Here is a 22,284-nt window from a genome sequence, read left to right as displayed (position 1 = left end):
AATACCCACTTAACTTCAAGCATTTGTTTAACACCCAAGCTGTTAAAAAAAAAATGAACGATGCCAGAGGATTTTCTGTAAGGGATGGAACTGTTTTTTTTTTTTTTTTTTTTTAATAATTTTTATTGTGCTTTAAGTGAAAGTTTACAAATCAAGTCAGTCTCTCACATATAAACTTATATACACCTTACTCCATACTCCCATTTACTCTCCCCCTAACGAGTCAGCCCGCTCCCTCCTTCCAGTCACTCCTTTCGTGACCGTTTTGCCAGTTTCTAACCCTCTCTACCCTCCTATCTCCCCTCCAGACAGGAGATGCTAACACAGTCTCAAGTGTCCACCTGATACAAGTAGCTCACTCTTCATCAGCATCTCTCTCCAATCCATTGTCCAGTCCCTTCCAAGTCTGATGAGTTGTCTTCGGGAAGGGTTCCTGTCCTGGGCCAACAGAAGGTTTGGGGACCATGACCGCAGGGATTCTTCTAGTCTCAGTCAGACCATTAAGTCTGGTCTTTTTACGAGAATTTGGGGTCTACACCACACTGTTCTCCTGCTCCCTCACGGGTTCTCTGTTGTGTTCCCTGTCAGGGCAGTCATCGGTTGTGGCTGGGCACCATCTAGTTCTTCTGATCTCAGGATGATGTAAGTCTCTAGTTCACACGGCTCTTTCTGTCTCTTGCGCTCATAGTTATCATGTGAGCTTGGTGTTCTTCATTTTCCTTTGATCCAGGTGGGTTGAGACCCATTGATGCATCTTAGATGGTCACTTGTAAGCATTTAAGACCCCAGATGCCACACTTCAAAGTGGGATACAGAATGTTTTCATAACAGAATTTATTTTGCCGACTGACTTAGAAGTCCCCTTAAGCCATAGTCCCCAAATCCCCGCCCTTGCTCCGCTGACCTTTGAAGCATTCAGTTTATCCCAGAAACTTCTTTGCTTTTGGTCCAGTCCAGTTGAGCTGACCTTCCCTGTATTGAGTATTGTCCTTCCCTTCACCTAAAGTAGTTCTTATTTACTAACTAATCAGTATATAACCCTCTCCCACCCTCCCTCCCTCCCTCCCCCGCTCATAACCACAAAAGTATGTGTTCTTCTCAGTTTATACTATTTCTCAAGATCTTATAATAGTGGTCTTTTACAATATTTGTCCTTTTGCCTCTGACTAATTTTACTCAGCATAATGCCTTCCAGGTTCCTCCATGTTATGAAATGTTTCACAGATTCGTCACTGTTCTTTATCGATGCGTAGTGTTCCATTGTGTGAATATACCACGATTTATTTAACCATTCATCCGTTGATGGACACCTTGGTTGCTTCCAACTTTTTGCTATTGTAAACAGTGCTGCAATAAACATGGGTGTGCATATATCTGTTCAGGTAAAGGCTCTTATTTCTCTAGGGTATATTCTGAGGAGTGGGATTCCTGGGTTGTATGGTAGGTCTATTTCTAACTTTTTAAGAAATCGCCGGATAGATTTCCAAAGTGGTTGTACCATTTAACATTCCCACCAGCAGTGTATAAGAGTTCCAATCTCTCTGCAGCCTCTCCAACATTTACTATTTTGTGTTTTTTGGATTAATGCCAGCCTTGTTGGAGTGAGATGGACTCTCATCGTAGTTTTAATTTGCATTTCTCTAATGGCTAATGATCGAGAGCATTTTTCTCATGTATCTGTTAGATGCCTGAATATCCTCTTTAGTGAACTGCATGTTCATATCCTTTGCCGGCTTTTTGATTGGGTTGTCTTTTTGTGGTTGAGTTTTAACAGAATCATATAGATTTTAGAGATCAGGCGCTGGTCAGAGATGTCATAGCTCAAAATTCTTTCCCAATCTGTAGGTGGTCTTTTTACTCTTTTGGTGAAGTCTTTAGATGAGCATAGGTGTTTGATTTTTAGGAGCTCCCAGTTATCGGGTTTCTCTTTGTCATTTTTAGTAATGTTTGGTATTCTGTTTATGCCTTGTATTAGGGCTCCTAACGTCCCTATTTTTTCTTCCATGATCTTTATCGTTTTAGTGTTTATGTTTAGGTCTTTGATCCACTTGGAGTTAGTTTTTGTGCATGGTGTGAGGTATGGGTCCTGTTTCATTTTTTTGCAAATAGATATCCAGTTATGCCAGCACCGTTTGTTAAAAAGGCTATCTTTTCCCCAATTAACTGACACTGGGCCTTTGTCAAGTATCAGCTGCTCATATGTGGACGGATTTACATCTGGGTTCTCAATTCTGTTCCATTGGTCTATGTGCCTGTTGTTGTACCAGTACCAGGCTGTTTTGACTACTGTGGCTATATAATATGTTCTAAAATCAGGTAGAGTGAGGCCTCCCACTTTCTTCTTCTTTTTCAGTAATGCTTTACTTATCCGGGGCTTCTTTCCCTTCCATATGAAGTTGGTGATTTGTTTCTCCATCACATTAAAAAATGTCATTGGAATTTGGATCGGAAATGCGTTGTACGTATAGATGGCTTTTGGTAGGATAGACATTTTTACTATGTTAAGTCTTCCTATCCATGAGTAAGGCATGTTTTTCCACTTATGCAGGTCTCTTTTAGTTTCTTGCACTAGTACTTTGTAGTTTTCTTTGTATAGGTCTTTTACATCTTTGGTGATTTATTCCTAAGTACTTTATCTTCTTGGGGGCTACTGTGAATGGTATTGATTTGATGATTTCCTCTTTGATGTTCTTTTTGTTGATGTAGAGGAATCCAAGTGATTTTTGTATGTTTATCTTATAACCTGAGACTCTGCCAAACTCTTCTATTACTTTCAGTAGTTTTCTTGAGGATTCCTTAGGGTTTTCTGTGTATAAGATCATGTCATCTGCGAATAGAGATAATTTTACTTCCTCCTTGCCAATCCGAATGCCCTTTATTTCTTTGTCTAGCCTAATTGCTCTGGCTAGGACCTCTAGCACAATGCTGAATAAGAGCGGTGATAAAGGGCATCCTTGTCTGGTTCCCGTTCTCAAGGGAAATGCTTTCAGGCTCTCTCCATTTAGAATGATGTTGGCTGTTGGCTTTGTATAGATGCCCTTTATTATGTTGAGGAATTTTCCTCCAATTCCTATTTTGCTGAGAGTTTTTATCATGAATGGGTGTTGGACTTTGTCAAATGCCTTTTCTGCATCAATTGATAAGATCATGTGGTTTTTGTCTTTCGTTTTATTTATATGGTGGATTACATTAATGGTTTTTCTAATATTAAACCAACTTTGCATAAAAACCCACGCATACCTGGTATAAATCCAACTTGGTCGTGCTGGATTATTTTTTTTGATATGTTGTTGAATTCTATTGGCTAGAATTTTGTTGAGGAGTTTTGCATCTATGTTCATGAGGGATATAGGTCTGTAATTTTCTTTTTTTGTGGTGTTTTTTTACCTTGTTTTGGTATCAGGGATATGGTGGCTTCATAGAATGAGTTAGGTAGTATTCCATCATTTTCTATGCTTTGAAATAGCTTTAGCAGTAGTGGTGTTAACTCTTCTCTGACAGTTTGGTAGAACTCTGCAGTGAAGCCGACCGGGCCAGGGCTTTTTTTTTTGTTGGGAGTTTTTTGATTACCTTTTCAATCTCTTTTTTTGTTATGGGTCTATTTAGTTGTTCTACTTCTGATTGTGTCAGTTTAGGTAGGTAGTGTTTTTCTAGGAATTCAAGTATTTCTTCTAGGTTTGCAAATTTGTTAGAGTATGATTTTTTGTAATAATCTGATATGATTCTTTTAATTTCAGTTGGGTCTGTCATGATATGGCCTATCTCGTTTCTTATTTGGGTTATTTGTTTCCTTTTCTGTACTTCTTTAGTCAGTCTGGCCAATGGTTTATCAATTTTGTTAATTTTTTCAAAGAACCAGCTTTTGGCTTTGTTAATTCTTTCAACTGTTTTTCTGTTCTCTAATTCATTTAGTTCAGCTCCAATTTTTATTATTTGTTTTCTTCTGGTGCCTGATGGATTCTTTTGTTGCTCACTTTCTATTTGTTCAAGTTATACGGACAGTTCTCTGATTTTGGCTCTTTCTTCTTTATGAATGTGTGCATTTATCGATATAAACTGACCTCTGAGCACTGCTTTTGCTGTGTCCCAGAGGTTTTCATAGGAAGTGTTTTCATTCTCATTGCATTCTATGAATTTGTTCATTCCCTCCTTAATGTCTTCTATAACCCAGTCTTTTTTGAACAGGGTATTGTTCAGTTTCCAAGTATTTGATTTCTTTTCCCTGATTTTTCTGTTATTGATTTCCACTTTTATGGCCTTGTGGTCTGAGAAGACGCTTTGTAATATTTCGAAGTTTTGGATTCTGCAAAGGTTTATTTTATGACCTAATATGTGATCTATTCTAGAGAATGTTCCATGTGCACTAGAAAAAAAAGGATACTTTGCAGCTGTGGGGTGGAGTGTTCTGTATAAGTCTATGAGGTCAAGTTGGTTGATTGTAGCAATTAGGTCTTCCGTGAGCTTCTTACTGGAAGTCCTATCCTTCTCCAAAAATGGTGTGTTGAAGTCTCCTGCTATAATTGTGGAGGTGTCTATCTCACTTTTCAGTTCTGTTAAAGTTTGTTTTATGTATCTTGCAGCCCTGTCATTGGGTGCATAAATATTTAATATGGTTATATTTTCCTGGTCAATTGTCCCTGTAATCATTATGTACTGTCCTTCTTTATCCTTTAAAGTCTATTTTGTCAGAAATTAATATTGCTACTCCTGCTGTTTTTCGATTGTTGTTTGCTTGATATATTTTTTTCCATCCTTTGAGTTTTAGTTTGTTTGTGTCTCTAAGCCTAAGGTGTGTCTCTTGTAGGCAGCATGTAGACGGATCGTGTTTCTTTATCCAGTCTGAGACTCTCTGTCTCTTTATTGGTGTATTTAGTCCCTTTACATTCAGTGTAATTACAGACTTCAACACACCATTTTCGGACAAGGATAGGACTTCCAGTGTTTAGTGCTGTCATTTTGATGCCTTTTTGTGTGTGTTGTTGACAATTTCATTTTTCCACTTTCTTTTTTGTGCTGAGACGTTTTTCTTTGCAAATTGTGTGTTCCTCATTTTCATAGTAGTTGAATTTATGTTTGCTGAGTCGTTATGTTTTTCTTGGTTTTTATTTTGAATTATGGAATTGTTAGACCTCTTTGTGGTTACCTTAATATTTACCCCTATTTTTCTAAGTAAAAACCTAACTTGTATCGTCCTATATTGCCTTGTTTTCCTCTCCATATGGCAGTTCTATGCCTCCTGTATTTAGTCCCTCTTTTTGATTATTGTGATCTTTTACAAAATGACTTCAATGATTCCCTGTTTTGAGTATTTTTTTCTTTTTAAAATTAATCTTAATTTGTTTTTGTGATTTCCCTATTTGAGTTGATATCAGGATGTTCTGTTCTGTGACCTTGTGTTGTGTTGGTATCTGATATTATTGATTTTCTGACCAAACAATTTCCTTTAGTATTTCTTGTAGCTTTGGTTTGGTTTTTACAAATTCTCTAAGCTTGTGTTTATCTGTAAATGTTTTAATTTCACCTTCATATTTGAGAGAGAGTTTTGCTGGTTATATGATCCTTGTCTGGCAGTTTTTCTCCTTCAGTGCTCTATATATGTCATCCCATCGCCTTCTTGCCTGCATGGTTTCCGCTGAGTAGTCTGAACTTACTCTTATTGATTCTCCTTTGTAGGTGACTTTTCTTTTCTCCCTGGCTGCTTTTAAAATTTTCTCTTTACCTTTGGTTTTGGCAAGTTTGATGGTAATATGTCTTGGTGATTTTCTTTTTGGATCAATCTCATATGGGGTTCGATGAGCATCTTGGATAGATATCCTTTCATCTTTCATGATGTCAGGGAAGTTTTCTGCCAACAGATCTTCAACTATTCTCTCTGTATTTTCTGTTATCCCTCCCTGTTCTGGAACTCCAATCACACGCAAGTTATTCTTCTTGATAGAGTCCCACATGATTCTTAGGGTTTCTTCATTTTTTTTAATTCTTTTATCTGATTTTTCTTCAACTCTATTGGTGTCAATTGCCTTATCCTCCAACTCCCCCACTGTGCATTCCAATTCCTCGATTCTGCTCCTCTGACTTCCTATTGCGTTGTCTAATTCTGTAATTTTACTGTTAATCTTTTGGATTTCTGGATGCTGTCTCTCTATGGATTCTTGCAACTTATTAATTTTTCCACTATGTTCTTGAATAACGTTTTTGATTTCTTCAACTGCTTTATCAGTGTGTTCCTTGGCTTTTTCTGTAGATTGCCTTATTTCATTTATGAGGTCATCGCTGATGTCTTGAAGCATTCTGTAAATTAGTTTTTTCATATTCTGCATCTGGCAATTCCAGGATTGTATCTTCATTTGGGAAAGATTTTGATTCTTTAATTTGGGGAGTTGTAGAAGCAATCATGGTCTGCTTCTTTATGTGGTTTGATGTCGACTGCTGTCTCCGAGCCACTAATTAGATATTGTAATGATTTATTTTATTTTATATTTGCTCACTGAATTTTACCTTGTTTTGTTTTCTTTCAATATACTTAGATGGGCTACTAGATTGCGCTGTCTTGATTGTTGTAGCCTTTGAATCACTTATGTCCTATTACCAGCTGGTTTGGGCTGTTACCAGATATATAAGCCTAAGAGTCCATTCACTATTCTTGAGTAGAATCTGTTTGTGGGTCGCCAAGTGTGTGGTGTAGACTGTCACCTATTCACTTAGAGGACTAGTGATGATAGTTGTGTGCACCCAATTCTAGTAGCAGCGGGGGGTCACACTCCAGGGTGGGGCAGGATGCTGACAGGCTTCCCCCAAGTGCCAGTGAGGTAGGTGTGTCTCTATTCCTAAAGCACTTTGGTGGGTGGGCTCTGCAGCTGTACCTTAGGCACCCAACGCATGTACCTCTACAGATTGGTAGGTGTCACTATTCTCAGACCCCTATGGCAGGAGGCTAGGTGGCTTGGGTGGAGCTTCAGCCCTCAGTTGTGGGTCAGTGAGGGCTCTGTTTAATAGGTAGAGGTATCAGACCTGGGAAACTTGTCTTTCCAGTAATCCCCTAGGACAATTACAGTCAGATCACTATCAGAATTGCCTTTGCATTATAAGAGCCACCTTGTTCCCTCAAGGGATGAAAGCCCAAGACTGTGGATCTCATATGCTTGGCTGGAGCTGGTTCTGTATTTGTATTCCAATTTCGGGAAGTCAAGGAAGGATTTTTGGTCCCTGGGTTTTTTGTAGCTGCTTCTCTCAGGCCAGGAGAATGGGTTACGAAAAGACAAAAAAAAAAAAAAAAAAAAAACACAGAGCACTTCACTCTCTGGCCCAGGAAATTCCAATGTTAATGAAGCTGCCTGGGAAGGGGAGGGGAGGGATCAGATAGATAGGAGAGAGTAGCACCCAGGAATACAGACAAAGTTACTTATCTTGCTTGGTGATGACTGTTTTATCTGAGATTCCTGAGGGGTGTATAGCCTGTGCATGCTGGCTGGGTCGAGATTGCCCCCAAGGGTCAGGTCCGTGTCCTGTGCTTGTGCTGTCTCAGAAGCCATGGTCAGTTCCTCAGCTCCCAGCCCAAAGCCCAGCACCAAGGTTCCCTGGCTGGGACACCACACTCCAGGCTCCAAAACCAGTCGCTACCTCCTGGTGACCTCTCCTCCTGTCAGCCACGTTGCTGTGCTGCCTGCGTGCACTGGCTGGGCTTCCCCCGAGGTCACTTCTGGGGGCTAGGGCTGCGTCCCGTGTTTGCGCCATCTCAGGATGCCGTGCTCAGCTCCCCTGTGTCCAGTCCAAAGCCCGGTTCCAAGGTTTTCTGACTGGGACGCTGGCTCCAGGCTCCGAAAACAGTCACTGCTTCACTGTGGTTGCTCGTTCTCTCGTTAGCCGCGTCAGCGTGCAGCCTGCTTGCGCTGAGTCTCTGTCACTCAGGTCAACTCTTTAGATCTGTGTTTGATGGTCAGCGTTCGTAGATTGTCATGCATGTGATCGATTCATTTGTTTTTTCCGAGTCTTTGTCGCAAGAGGGATCCGAGGTAGCTTCTACCTAGTCAGCCATCTCGGCCCCGCCTGGAACTGTTTTTGACTGGGTAACTTATCAGATGGTAGAGTGAAAGCTGGGTAATATAACTTGTGATACATCAACAGAGAGTCCCTGATGGAGCATGAGAAAAGTGGAATGCAGAACTCAAATTCTAGTAAAAAGACCAGACTTAATAGTCTGACTGAGACTGGAGGGACCCCAGAAGACATGGCCCCCAGACTCTCTGTTAAGCCAGAACTAAAACCATTCTCGAAACCAACTCTTCAGACAAAGATTAGACTGGACTATATGACATAAAATGATACTGGTTAAGAGTGTGCTTCTTAGCTCAAGTAGATACATGAGACTAACTGGGCAGCTCCTGTCCAGAGGCGAGATGAGAAGGCAGAAAGGGACAGGAGCTGGTTGAATGGACATGGGAAATCTGGGGTGCAAGGGGGCAGTCTGCTGTCACATTACAGGGAGAATGACTACCATTACATAACAATGTACGCATAAATTTTTGTATGAGAAACTAATGAGTTGTAAACTTTCACTGAAAGGACACACACACACAAATAAATAAATAAATAAATAAATAAATATAATTAGTGATACGTAACACACAAGCCACAAACAGTACTAAGAGAATCCAGAAGATGGAAAAAGAACCAAAACAAGGCTCTATAAAAACATGTCACACTTGGGCTGAACCCTGAGGGGTGGGAAACCTTTTCTGAAAGATGGAAGGAGTCATTCTATCACTCTAAGAGAGAGCCAAAGATGCAAAGGTGGGATAACATGGGGGGACAGCTCTTTGGCTGCTGCCTAAAACATGTATCAGGATAAGGCTGGGGCCACACTGAGGAATCAGACAAATATTAGTGAGGTTGGAAAAGTATCCAGACCAACCTTAAATTCAGATGAATTCCTTCTACAATTTCCCTACCAAGCAGCCGTTCAGTGTCTGCTAGCACAACTCTAATAGGATACTGACTACCTCCTGGAACAGTTCTTTCTCGTGACATGTAGAACAGGGATACTTATTTCAGTAAGGAAGAAGTGGTTCCTAAAGTTTCTTGAGCAGAGAATTGACATATTTATTGTCTTATTTTGAAGCAATGGCATGTAAGATAACAACAATGGACAATTATTAAATCCTTACTAAGTACTAAGTACTGTACTAAATATTTTAGAATTATTTTCTCACTTACTCTTTCCAACAGTCCTATGAGGTTTTACAGATGAGGAAATGGAAGCACAAGGAGGCTATTTAACCTTACCCTGAGTCTCAAGAAAGCGTGAGCTCTAGGACTAAAATCTGGCCCTCTGGCTCTGGAGCCCACGCCCCTGGCAACCAAGTGATGCTGCCTTTCAAGGGAGGAGGAGGCCCAAGAGCGGGATGAACGAGAACAGGGTCTCAGTCTCTCTCCTGCCTTCCACACTGACAGGATGCAGGGCACCCTGAGCAATAGCCGTGGCTCACAGTGGCACTCAGTTAGGCTTTGAAAGTGGAATGAAACAAGGACACAGAAACAAGTAGCATTTCAGAAAAACAGAACCTGGGAAGTCAGGATGAGAAGCTAGCTCTATGGGGGAAATAATGAGAGATTCTGCCTGTGCCAACACTGAGATACAAAGGAGGCGTGCAGACAGAGCTGCTGGGTAAGGAGGCAGAAACTGGCCAAGCTGAAGAGAAAATTCAAGTTCAGAGAGACATTTAAAAGGAAATCACCTACATGGTTAGAAAGGGTGGAACAGGGAGAGAGGCGGAACTGAAAAAGAGTACGTGGATTGAGGATAGTTCAAAGCCAGAGGCACCTCGGAAGTAAGGCCTGGCAAACTGCTTCCAAAAAAGGTCACAGCCTTGAAAACTCTATGACAGCAGTTCTATTCTGCTAACCTTGCAATCAGTGGTCCAGCGCTTAACCATCTGAGCCACCAAAGGACCCTGACTATGTTTTTTAATGATAAAGGATTGTTTCATATACTATTAAAGGACAAAAGTCATATTGGGTCATTGAAGGAATGTACCCATTTCCTCTAGCTCCGCACCAACTACTCCACTTAGCACTGTGGTTGCTCAGTAAGACTACAACACATGGTAACCCAAGCAACCTGAAACTAGAAGTTTTAAGAAAAGCAAAAGGTAGTGCTATTTTACATATTAAGTTATAAATTTATGAACTAATTACTTTGAAATGTAGTACAAAGTCAAAGTCAAAGAAAAATACAAAGTCAAAGAAGGCGCAAATAAAGACACCCAAAAAACCAAATCAAACCCATTGCCATCAAGTCGATTCCAACTCACGACCTATAGGACACAGCAGAACTGCTCCATAGGGTTTCCAAGGAGTGGCTGGTGGATTCAAACTGCCGACCTTTTGGTTAGCACCCTGAGCTCTTAACTACTGTGCCACCAGGCCTCCCATATGAAGACAGCAGCCTCAAAATTCAAGGAAGGACTTTTTTTTTAAAGATATGATTGAGAAGAAAAATGCAAGAGTCGGACAGTTGGACAACCAGTAGCTGAATGTGGCCCTTGAACCTGCCGGTGTGGGAGGAAAGCCAGGTGGAAAACGCCTGATGCTGAGAAGACGAGCGGATGCTGGGTGAGAAGCCTGCGCAGTGAGCAGCACTGAGGAGAGGTGTGGGCGTGGGGGTGGGGGCACCTTGCACAGCCTGACGGGGCTTCCCTGACACATGTGCCTGCAATGCCACACTGTCACCTGCGATGGAGCACGATGTTGGAGTAACCGGGAAATCCCAAGTATATCCTTGGCACAAAAATAACATTTCCTCCTTGACGTTCAGAAGATGAAGGAACGGGCAAACCTGAAAGCGTAATCCTTAAAAGCTACCAGTTCGTAATGGCCATCTGGGACCTTAATCACGACATCTTCCATGGTATTTATAACATGTACCATAATCCTGGACTATTCAGAATTTTCTCACATCCCGGATAAGAGAGATCACCAACGGCTGTTAAAATTATTTTTGACTTAAATTAAATTCAAATGCTCAAATTAATTAATTATGGTCATGTTTCCTGTATTTTGTAGTCTGGTTTCAGTTCATTTTCTTTTCAAAGGATTTCATTAGATTTAATGTTAGACTGGGTTAGTAAAGTCCAACTTATTTTTTTTTTTTATAAAAAGTTGGTTACATTTCCTTCTCGATAACCTAGACGAAAAAAAGTTAGACTTACACTAATTAGTTTATATTTCTACTTTTAAACACAGAGGAAATCTACTTCACCAAAGTACAGGATTTGAACCTGGTTTTAAATTTGTGATCATCAGCTACACTGCCTCAGCCTATCCTGAGATAACGGCTGAAGTAGGTCCCCTGAATTAAAACAAGATGGGTATTTCTATCTTTTGTTTCCTTCACGTAGTCTATGATCACCTCATTATAATCCCCTTTAATAAAACTACTGGCCTGTACTTAGGCATGTTCATTTCACTGATGTTTTTGTATAACCCAGTGAATCTCAGCTGGGTTGACTGTGCCCCCCAGGGGACATCTGGCAATATCTGGAGGCCTTACTGGCTGTCTCCAACCACTGGGTGCTGCTGGCACTTCCGGGTGGAGGCCAAGGATGCTATTAACCGCTCTCTAATGCACAGGACAGATCCCCACAGTGAGGACTCACCGAGCCCCAAATGTCATTAGTGTTCAGGTTGAGAGTCTTTGGTAAAACTTCAAGTAGTGTGTAACTATTATTTCCTCACACTTTATAATGAACAATCTTTAACTGACCAATGTTCTTAAGTATTAGAGTGTAACAAATACAGGAAAAAGTTCAACTATGATATCACCTTGACCCTGAATTTTAAATTATCTGGATCAGACTAATTTGTTAATTCAGGATGTCTACAAAAAGTATTTTAAAATGCATAAAATCTGTAGTTAATATACTGCAACAGTACTTTGATAAATTCTTGGAGGGTTAAGATCTAACAGAGACATTCTGTAAGCAAATGATATAAGTGTTACGGTTATCGGGTTTAAGATCATTTAAAACCTTTCAAGTAGTTTAAAAATACCAAGAAATAATATGCTTTAAAGTCCATTCATCTAAAGATATATGTTAGCAATAACATTTTAATATCCACATTCTCAATCTTCTTCTTGAAACTAACTCTGGATAATCATTAAGCAATAATTGAACTAGGCAAATTCACCTACACTAGTCGAATTTTAACTGCTAAGAGGATGAATTAATAATTATTTTTCTCAAATGATCCCACTATTCTGAGTTTCCCTGATGCGATGCAGTAACAGTAGCAGATGCCGAGTGCCTACGTTTGCTACCCACTTTTACAGACATGGAAACCCTGGTGGCGCAGCGCTTAGGTGCTATGGCTGCTAACTAAAAGGTCAGCAGTTCGATTCCAACAGGTGATCCTTGGAAGCCCTATGGGGCAGTTCCACTCTGTCCTATAGGGTTGCTGTGAGTCAGAACGGACTCAATGGCAGCGGGTTTGGTTTTGGGTTTTTCACACAGGTTGCTCTACCCTGCAAGGTGAGGGAATTACAGCTCTGAGTGTTAAACACTGTGCCTGAGGCCAGAGAATGTGTCTCCTGTTAGACCAACATCTTGGCAATAGTATCCCTCCTCTTCCTCCCACGCCCTCCCCTGAGAGGGGATTTGCAACTTCTGGGGTCCGTGCACATATCATGCCAAAGTCTGAAAAGCAGACTCTCAATTAATACTTCTCTAACCAATTTAAAAACCAGTCTTTGGGCAGGTGTACCAGGTGAGTTCTTGGTTAGTATCCAACAGAAATGCCACACAAAAATCTAACAGCCACTTGGTTTATTCTTTTAGAGAAGGACAAGAGCTGTGATGCACCACAGGCTTTCACAAGGAGCTCTGCGCTCAGTACAGCCGGCCACACCAGCAGGACAATGCATGACATACCTGGTTGTTACTGTGGGCAGCAGACGAATTGGCTTGAGCTGTACTTGCTGAGAGGGAATCAAGGAAGGCTTGGTCAGCCACGGAATTTCCACAAGAAAAAGGATCTTTTCCATCAGTGGGTAGAATCTGAATATGAAAAGGGACCACAGTTATTTTCATTCATTAGGGTTATTTCAGAATCAGAGTCCCTGAGGGCAAGTAATGACTGTCAGCTACTGTGAAAAGGGGGCTCGCACTCTTAAAAGTTAAGTATACCCAAGAATGTGGGTAATGACAATCCCTTTCTACAAGTACACAGATTTCTAGAAAGTACAGTTAACGCCAATATCAACCTAACTCCTCAGGTTTTTCTCAATCCTGTCGATTTTTAGAATACTGAGTGCACAGAGCTAGCTCGGGGTTAAAGCATATGATCTATGGACAGTGTTCGGGGTCTGGCGGCGCTCTCACACTATATTACACTGTATGAAGTATGTACATTTTCTCAAGAAGGTCTACAGATTTCATCGGCTCCTCCAGGGGTTCAAGACTCCCCGTCCCTCACCCTCAACAGATACACAGCCTTTCCAGTCTGCAGCTGGTGCCAGGTAAACAAGCTCCCAGGGCCTTTCTTCCTCTCTAGGGGAGTGAACCAAACGCATCTTTATTTTGTGCTCTCTCCAGTCTGTCCTGAGATGAGAGGCAAGCTCACCAGTACCCAGTGCATCGGTTTTGTATGACCAACCAGCAGGGGGCACCAGGAGGTTGACACGGGAGGTTTTTATCAGCTGAGTGATGGGTCACCAGACAGAGCTTCTTCAGGGTGTTTGTAATACTATCCTTGGCACCTATCATAATAGAGCTGAAACCTGGAAAGAGCTCACTGCAGCTCATTCAAGATGCCTTCTGTCCATGGGATGGGATACGGGACTGAGAAGTAGGACCTGAATCAGCAGAGGGAGAAGGAAGCTACTTTGAAAAATCTGCTATCTAAACTTTGCGAATCAATTCTACGATAGACGGTTTTGTAGGCAGCAGTGAGGACATAACAGGAGCAAAAGGAAGACAGGGACTTTTATTTAGAATACTCAAAAGTTGCTGTCCTTGGAAGGAACACAATCTAAGTTATTTGCCATCACTCTTTGGAGCTTGGGTCTATAGGTAATATTTTTTCTTAGTTTTATTTCAATATATTTTTCTTATTTTATAAAACTAGCATTTATTAGTTTTACAATGAAAATTGTTATATTAAAAAAAGTTTCCATCTTTCAGTCTGTCGCCTTAAGTCGATAATTCATAAAAGGATGTCTGATATAAAATCAGCTTAATTAACGAATGACAGTAAGTTCTTACTTCAACGTAGTCTGTGGGAACAAGCCCTCGTTCTCCTTTACTGTTTCTTCCTTCCAGCCATCCTCCGCCAACATCCTAATAAATGTACCACAAAAAAAAAAAAAAATTATAGTTGGAATTTCCTGCAGAAATTTTGCTTTGGGAACTTCCATACACACAAAAGCAATTAGCACTAAGCCTTTTATTCCTATAAAGTTTACACTCCGTTCAACATTTTAAATTCTTAAGCTTTCTCCTTATTCCAGAAAAGTGATATAATCTAAAAAGAAAAATCGGCGGAGCCAAGATGGCGGACTAGGCAGACGCTACCTCGGATCCCTCTTACAACAAAGACACGGAAAAACAAGTGAATCGATTACATACATAACAATCTACGAACCCTGAACAACAAACACAGATTTAGAGACGGAGAACGAACTAATACGGGGAAGCAGCGATTGTTTCCAGAGCCTGGAGCCAGCATACCAGTCAGGTACGGCACAAGCACAGAGACCTGCTCCACCCCCCTGAACTAACCCCGGGAGGGGGACTAGCCGGTTCCACGGGCGGCGTGGGACGCAGCTGTTAGGAGAAGTCCCCGGGAGGCAGTGACTGATCTTGGAGCAGAAAGAGCAGCACCCGAGCCGGGGAACCGTCCCACAGGGATTTGGACTGCACGCAGGTACGCCATAAACACGGAGAGTTGCTCCACCCCCTGAACTAACCCCGGGAAGGTGACCATCCGGGTCGCGCGGGCGGCGTGGGACGCAGCCGGTAGGAGAAGTCCCCGGGAGGCAGCGACTGGTATTGGAGCGGGGAGAACAGCGTTCCAGCCGGGACACTCGGTCGCGGCACAAGCACGGGGAGCTACTCCACCCATCTGAACTAACCCCGGGAGGGGGCCCACCTGGTTCACGGGGGCGGCAAGGCCACGCGGCTGGAGGGACGAGAAGTCCCCGGGAGGCAGCGACTGATTTTGGAGTCGAGAGTGCACCATCCCAGTAGGGGAGCCTTGACGCTGGGCGTGGGGCTGGAAGCGGAGGATCTGACCGTGACTCCAGCGGGCCAGACCCCCCGGGGGCAATCTCCACACAGACAGCACACATAGGCGACGCGCCCGCGGGAATCTCAGATATAATAGTCTTTCCAAGCAAGACAAGCAACTCTGGCTATATTCTGAGGTGCTACTCTCCTATCTCTCTGTTCCCTCCCCCACCCTCCCCAGGCGGCTTCATTAACATCTGAATAGCCTGAGCCAGAGGGAGAACTCTGATAGGGATCTGACTGCAGTTTTTTTTTAGCGGATTTTCTGGAAAAACTAGTTTCCCAGTGATGGCTCGGAGACAACAATCCATATCAAACCACTTAAAGAAGCAGACCGTGACAGCTTCTCCAACTCCCCAAACAAAAGAATCAAAATCTTTCCCAAATGAAGATACAATTTTGGAATTATCAGATACAGAATATAAAAAACTAATTTACAGAATGCTTAATGATATCACAAATGAAATTAGGATATCTGCAGAAAAAGCCAAGGAACACACTGATAAAACTGTTGAAGAACTCAAAAAGATTATTCAAGAACATACTGGAAAAATTAATAAGTTGCAAGAATCCATAGAGAGACAACATGTAGAAATCCAAAAGATTAACAATAAAATAACAGAATTAGACAACACACTAGGAAGTCAGAGGAGCAGACTCGAGCAATTAGAATGCAGACTGGGACATCTGGAGGACCAGGGAATCAACACCAACATAGCTGAAAAAAAATCAGATAAAAGAATTAAAAAAAATGAAGAAACCCTAAGAATTATGTGGGACTCTATCAAGAAGGATAACCTGCGGGTGATTGGAGTCCCAGAACAGGGAGGGGGGACAGAAAACACAGAGAAAATAGTTGAAGAACTTCTGACAGAAAACTTCCCTGACATCATGAAAGACGAAAGGATATCTATCCAAGATGCTCATCGAACCCCATTTAAGATTGATCCAAAAAGAAAAACACCAAGACATATTATCATCAAACTCACCAAAACCAAAGATAAACAGAAAATTTTAAAAGCAGCCAGGGAGAAAAGAAAGGTTTCCTTCAAGGGAGAATCAATAAGAATATGTTCTGACTACTCAGCAGAAACCATGCAGGCAAGAAGGGAATGGGACGACATATACAGAACACTGAAGGAGAAGAACTGCCAACCAAGGATCATATATCCAGCAAAACTCTCTCTGAAATATGAAGGCGAAATTAAGATATTTACAGACAAACACAAGTTTAGAGAATTTGCAAAAACCAAACCAAAGCTACAAGAAATACTAAAGGATATTGTTTGGTCAGAGAACCAATAATATCAGATATCAGCACAACACAAGGTCACAAAACAGAACGTCCTGATATCAACTCAAATAGGGAAATCACAAAAACAAACAAATTAAGATTAATTAAAAAAAAATACACATAACAGGGAATCATGGAAGTCAATAGGTAAAAGATCACAATAATCAAAAAGAGGGACTAAATACAGGAGGCATTGAACTGCCATATGGAGAGTGATACAAGGCGATATAGAACAATACAAGTTAGGTTTTTACTTAGAAAAATAGGGGTATATAATGAGGTAACCACAAAAAGGTATAACAACTCTATAACTCAAGACAAAAACCAAGAAAAACGTAACGACTCAACTAACATAAAGTCAAACACTATGAAAGTGAGGATCTCACAATTTACTAAGAAAAACGCCTCAGCACAAAAAAGTATGTGGAAAAATGAAATTGTCAACAACACACATAAAAAGGCATCAAAATGACAGCACTAAAAACTTATTTATCTATAATTACCCTGAATGTAAATGGACTAAATGCACCAATAAAGAGACAGAGAGTCACAGACTGGATAAAGAAACACGATCCATCTATATGCTGCCTACAAGAGACACACCTTAGACTTAGAGACACAAACAAACTAAAACTCAAAGGATGGAAAAAAGTATATCAAGCAAACAATAAGCAAAAAAGAAGAGGAGTAGCAATATTAATTTCTGACAAAATAGACTTTAGACTTAAATCCACCACAAAGGATAAAGAAGGACACTATATAATGATAAAAGGGACAATTGATCAGGAAGACATAACCATATTAAATATTTACGCACCCAATGACAGGGCTGCAAGATATATAAATCAAATTTTAACAGAACTGAAAAGCGAGATAGATACCTCCACAATTATAGTAGGAGACTTCAACACACCCCTTTCGGAGAAGGACAGGACATCCAGTAAGAAGCTCAACAGAGACACGGAAGATCTAATTACAACAATCAACCAACTTGACCTCATTGACTTATACAGAACTCTCCACCCAACTGCTGCAAAATATACTTTTTTTTCTAGCGCACATGGAACATTCTCTAGAATAGACCACATATTAGGTCATAAAACAAACCTTTGCAGAGTCCAAAACATCGAAATATTACAAAGCATCTTCTCAGACCACAAGGCAATAAAACTAGAGATCAATAACAGAAGAACGAGGGAAAAGAAATCAAATACTTGGAAAATGAACAATACCCTCCTGAAAAAAGACTGGGTTATAGAAGACATCAAGGAGGGAATAAGGAAATTCATAGACAGCAACGAGAATGAAAATACTTCCTATCAAAACCTCTGGGACACAGCAAAAGCAGTGCTCAGAGGTCAATTTATATCAATAAATGCACACATACAAAAAGAAGAAAGAGCCAAAATCAGAGAACTGTCCCTACAACTTGAACAAATAGAAAGTGAGCAACAAAAGAATCCATCAGGCACCAGAAGAAAACAAATAATAAAAATTAGAGCTGAACTAAATGAATTAGAGAACAGAAAAACAATTGAAAGAATTAACAAAGCCAAAAGCTGGTTCTTTGAAAAAATTAACAAAATTGATAAACCATTGGCTAGACTGACTAAAGAAATACAGGAAAGGAAACAAATAACCCGAATAAGAAATGAGAAGGACCACATCACAACAGAACCAAATGAAATTAAAAGAATCATTTCAGATTATTATGAAAAATTGTACTCTAACAAATTTGAAAACCTAGAAGAAATGGATGAATTCCTTGAAAAACACTACCTACCTAAACTAACACATTCAGAAGCAGAACAACTAAATAGACCCATAACAAAAAAAGAGATTGAAACGGTAATCAAAAAACTCCCAACAAAAAAAAGTCCTGGCCCGGACGGCTTCACTGCAGAGTTCTACCAAATTTTCAGAGAAGAGTTAACACCACTACTACTAAAGGTATTCCAAAGCATAGAAAATGACGGAATACTACCCAACTCATTCTATGAAGCCACCATCTCCCTGATACCAAAACCAGGTAAAGACATTACAAAAAAAGAAAATTATAGACCTATATCCCTCATGAACATTGATGCAAAAATCCTCAACAAAATTCTAGCCAATAGAATCCAACAACACATCAAAAAAATAATTCACCCTGATCAAGTGGGATTTATACCAGGTATGCAAGGCTGGTTTAATATCAGAAAAACCATTAATGTAATCCATCACATAAATAAAACAAAAGACAAAAACCACATGATCTTATCAATTGATGCAGAAAAGGCATTTGACAAAGTCCAACACCCATTTATGATAAAAACTCTTACCAAAATAGGAATTGAAGGAAAATTCCTCAACATAATAAAGGGCATCTATGCAAAGCCAACAGCCAATATCACTCTAAATGGAGAGAACCTGAAAGCATTTCCCTTGAGAACGGGAACCAGACAAGGATGCCCTTTATCACCGCTCTTATTCAACATCGTGTTGGAAGTCTTAGCCAGGGCAATCAGGCTAGACAAAGAAATAAAAGGTATCCGGATTGGCAAGGAAGAAGTAAAGTTATCACTATTTGCAGATGACATGATTATATACACAGAAAACCCTAAGGAATCCTCCAGAAAACTACTGAAACTAATAGAAGAGTTTGGCAGAGTCTCAGGTTATAAAATAAACATACAAAAATCACTTGGATTCCTCTACATCAACAAAAAGAACACCGAAGAGGAAATAACCAAATCAATACCATTCACGGTAGCCCCCAAGAAGATAAGATACTTAGGAATAAATCTTACCAAGGATGTAAAAGACCTATACAAAGAAAACTACAAAGCTCTACTACAAGAAATTCAAAAGGACATACTTAAGTGGAAAAACATACCTTGCTCATGGATAGGAAGACTTAACATAGTAAAAATGTCTATTCTACCAAAAGCCATCTATACATTTAACGCACTTCCGATCCAAATTCCAATGTCATATTTTAAGGGGATAGAGAAACAAATCACCAATTTCATATGGAAGGGAAAAAAGCCCCGGATAAGCAAAGCACTACTGAAAAAGAAGAAGAAAGTGGGAGGCCTCACCTTACCTGACTTCAGAACCTATTATACAGCCACAGTAGTCAAAACAGCCTGGTATTGGTACAACAACAGACACATAGACCAATGGAACAGAATTGAGAACCCAGACATAGATCCATCCACGTATGAGCAGCTGATATTTGACAAAGGACCAGTGTCAATTAACTGGGGAAAAGACAGCCTTTTTAACAAATGGTGCTGGCATAACTGGATATCCATTTGCAAAAAAATGAAACAGGACCCATACCTCACACCATGCACAAAAACTAACTCCAAGTGGATCAAAGACCTAAACATAAAGACTAAAACGATAAAGATCATGGAAGAAAAAATTGGGACAACCCTAGGAGCCCTAATACAAGGTATAAACAGAATACAAAACATTACCAAAAATGATGAAGAGAAACCCGATAACTGGGAGCTCCTAAAAATCAAACACCTATGCTCATCTAAAGACTTCACCAAAAGAGTAAAAAGACCACCTACAGATTGGGAAAGAATTTTCAGCTATGACATCTCCGACCAGCGCCTGATCTCTAAAATCTACATGATTCTGTCAAAACTCAACCACAAAAAGACAAACAACCCAATCAAGAAGTGGGCAAAGGATATGAACACACATTTCTCTAAAGAAGATATTCAGGCAGCCAACAGATACATGAGAAAATGCTCTCGATCATTAGCCATTAGAGAAATGCAAATTAAAACTACGATGAGATTCCATCTCACACCAGCAAGGCTGGCATTAATCCAAAAAACACAAAATAATAAATGTTGGAGAGGCTGCGGAGAGATTGGAACTCTCATACACTGCTGGTGGGAATGTAAAATGGTACAACCACTTTGGAAATCTATCTGGCGTTATCTTAAACAGTTAGAAATAGAACTACCATACAACCCAGAAATCCCACTCCTCGGAATATACCCTAGAGATACAAGAGCCTTCATACAAACAGATATATGCACACCCATGTTTATTGCAGCTCTGTTTACAATAGCAAAAAGTTGGAAGCAACCAAGGTGTCCATCAACGGATGAATGGGTAAATAAATTGTGGTATATTCACACAATGGAATACTACGCATCGATAAAGAACAGTGACGAATCTCTGAAACATTTCATAACATGGAGGAACCTGGAAGGCATTATGCTGAGCGAAATGAGTCAGAGGCAAAAGGACAAATACTGTATAAGACCACTATTATAAGATCTTGAGAAATAGTAAACCTGAGAAGAACACATACTTTTGTGGTTACGAGGGGGGGAGGGAGGGAGGGTGGGAGAGGGTTTTTTTATTGATTAATCAGTAGATAAGAACTGCTTTAGGTGAAGGGAAAGACAACACTCAATACATGGAAGGTCAGCTCAATTGGACTGGACCAAAAGCAAAGAAGTTTCCGGGATAAAATGAATGCTTCAAAGCTCAGCGGAGCAAGCGCGGGGGTCTGGGGAACATGGTTTGCGGGGACTTCTAAGTCAATTGGCAAAATAATTCTATTATGAAATCATTCTGCATCCCACTTTGAAATGTGGCGTCTGGGGTCTTAAATGCTAACAAGCAGCCATCTAAGATGCAGCAATTGGTCTCAACCCACCTGGAGCAAAGGAAAATGAAGAACACCAAGCCCACATGACAACTAAGAGCCCAAGAGACAGAAAGGGCCACATGAACCAGAGACCTACATCATCCTGAGACCAGAAGAACTAGTTGGTGCCCGGCCACAATCGATGACTGCCCTGACAGGGAGCACAGCAGAGGACCCCTGAGGGAGCAGGAGAGCAGTGGGATGCAGACCCCAAATTCTCATAAGAAGACCAAACTTAATGGTCTGACTGAGACTGGAGGAATCCCGGCGGTCATGCTCTCCAGACCTTCTGTTGACACAGGACAGGAACCATCCCTGAAGACAACTCATCAGACATGAAAGGGACTGGTCAGCGGGTGGGAGAGAGACGCTGATGAAGAGTGAGCTAATTATATCAGGTGTACACTTGAGATTGTGTTGGCAACTCTTGTCTGGAGGGGGGATGGGAGGATAGAGAGAGAGGGAAGCCGGCAAAATTGTCAAGAAAGGAGAGACTGAAAGGGCTGACTCAAGACGGGGAGAGTAAGTGGGAGTAGGGAGTGAGATGTATGTAAACTTATATGTGACAGACTGATTGGATTTGTAAACGTTCACTTGAAGCTTAATAAAAGTTATTATAAAAAAAAAAAAAAAAAAAGAAAAATCAAACTTTAACAATAAATGATCAAAGCTTGAAAAACAGCCAATTAGGGGACTGCCATGTTTTGTAATTCCTTTCTGTCTACTGCTCTTTGGTACAGTACAGAAATAGCTTGCGGCTCCAGATGCTGAGAGATACAATGCTGTCCCATCATAAATTTGCGCCAGCCTTTGTGGCCCTCTGGCCAACAGAATGGGGCTGAAATACTATGGGGTGCGTGCCTTCAGAGCTTGGCCTCAAGACTTTGCGCCCTTTGGATTGCTCTCTGGAACCCTCAGCCACCGTGAGGACACATCTGGGCTGCTCGATGGTGAGAGAGACAGGGCTCAGTCTCTCTTCCGCCCCAGCCAAAGCCAGCCAACCCCCAGCATGACTGCCAGACTGGTGAGTGAGGTCACCTGAGCCC

General features: G+C 40.9%; 1 protein-coding gene across 1 annotated transcript in view; it reads right to left on the bottom strand.

Annotated features, from left to right (window-relative positions):
* The window catches only part of SNX9 (sorting nexin 9), a 124,639-nt gene that overhangs the window by 46,610 nt on the left and 55,745 nt on the right, over positions 1-22,284 (bottom strand). Inside the window, exons 3-4 of the mRNA XM_049904549.1 lie at positions 14,259-14,333; positions 12,927-13,052 (exon numbers count right to left, since the gene is read on the bottom strand). Coding sequence (XP_049760506.1) covers positions 12,927-13,052; positions 14,259-14,333 — 201 coding nt within the window. The remainder of the gene's footprint in view (positions 1-12,926; positions 13,053-14,258; positions 14,334-22,284) is intronic.

The sequence above is a fragment of the Elephas maximus genome, chromosome 1 (genome assembly GCF_024166365.1).
Source record: "Elephas maximus indicus isolate mEleMax1 chromosome 1, mEleMax1 primary haplotype, whole genome shotgun sequence".
Lineage (NCBI taxonomy): Eukaryota > Metazoa > Chordata > Mammalia > Proboscidea > Elephantidae > Elephas > Elephas maximus.
The sequence above is the reverse complement of the archived record's forward strand: the minus strand, read 5'-3'. Positions and strand labels throughout refer to the sequence as shown.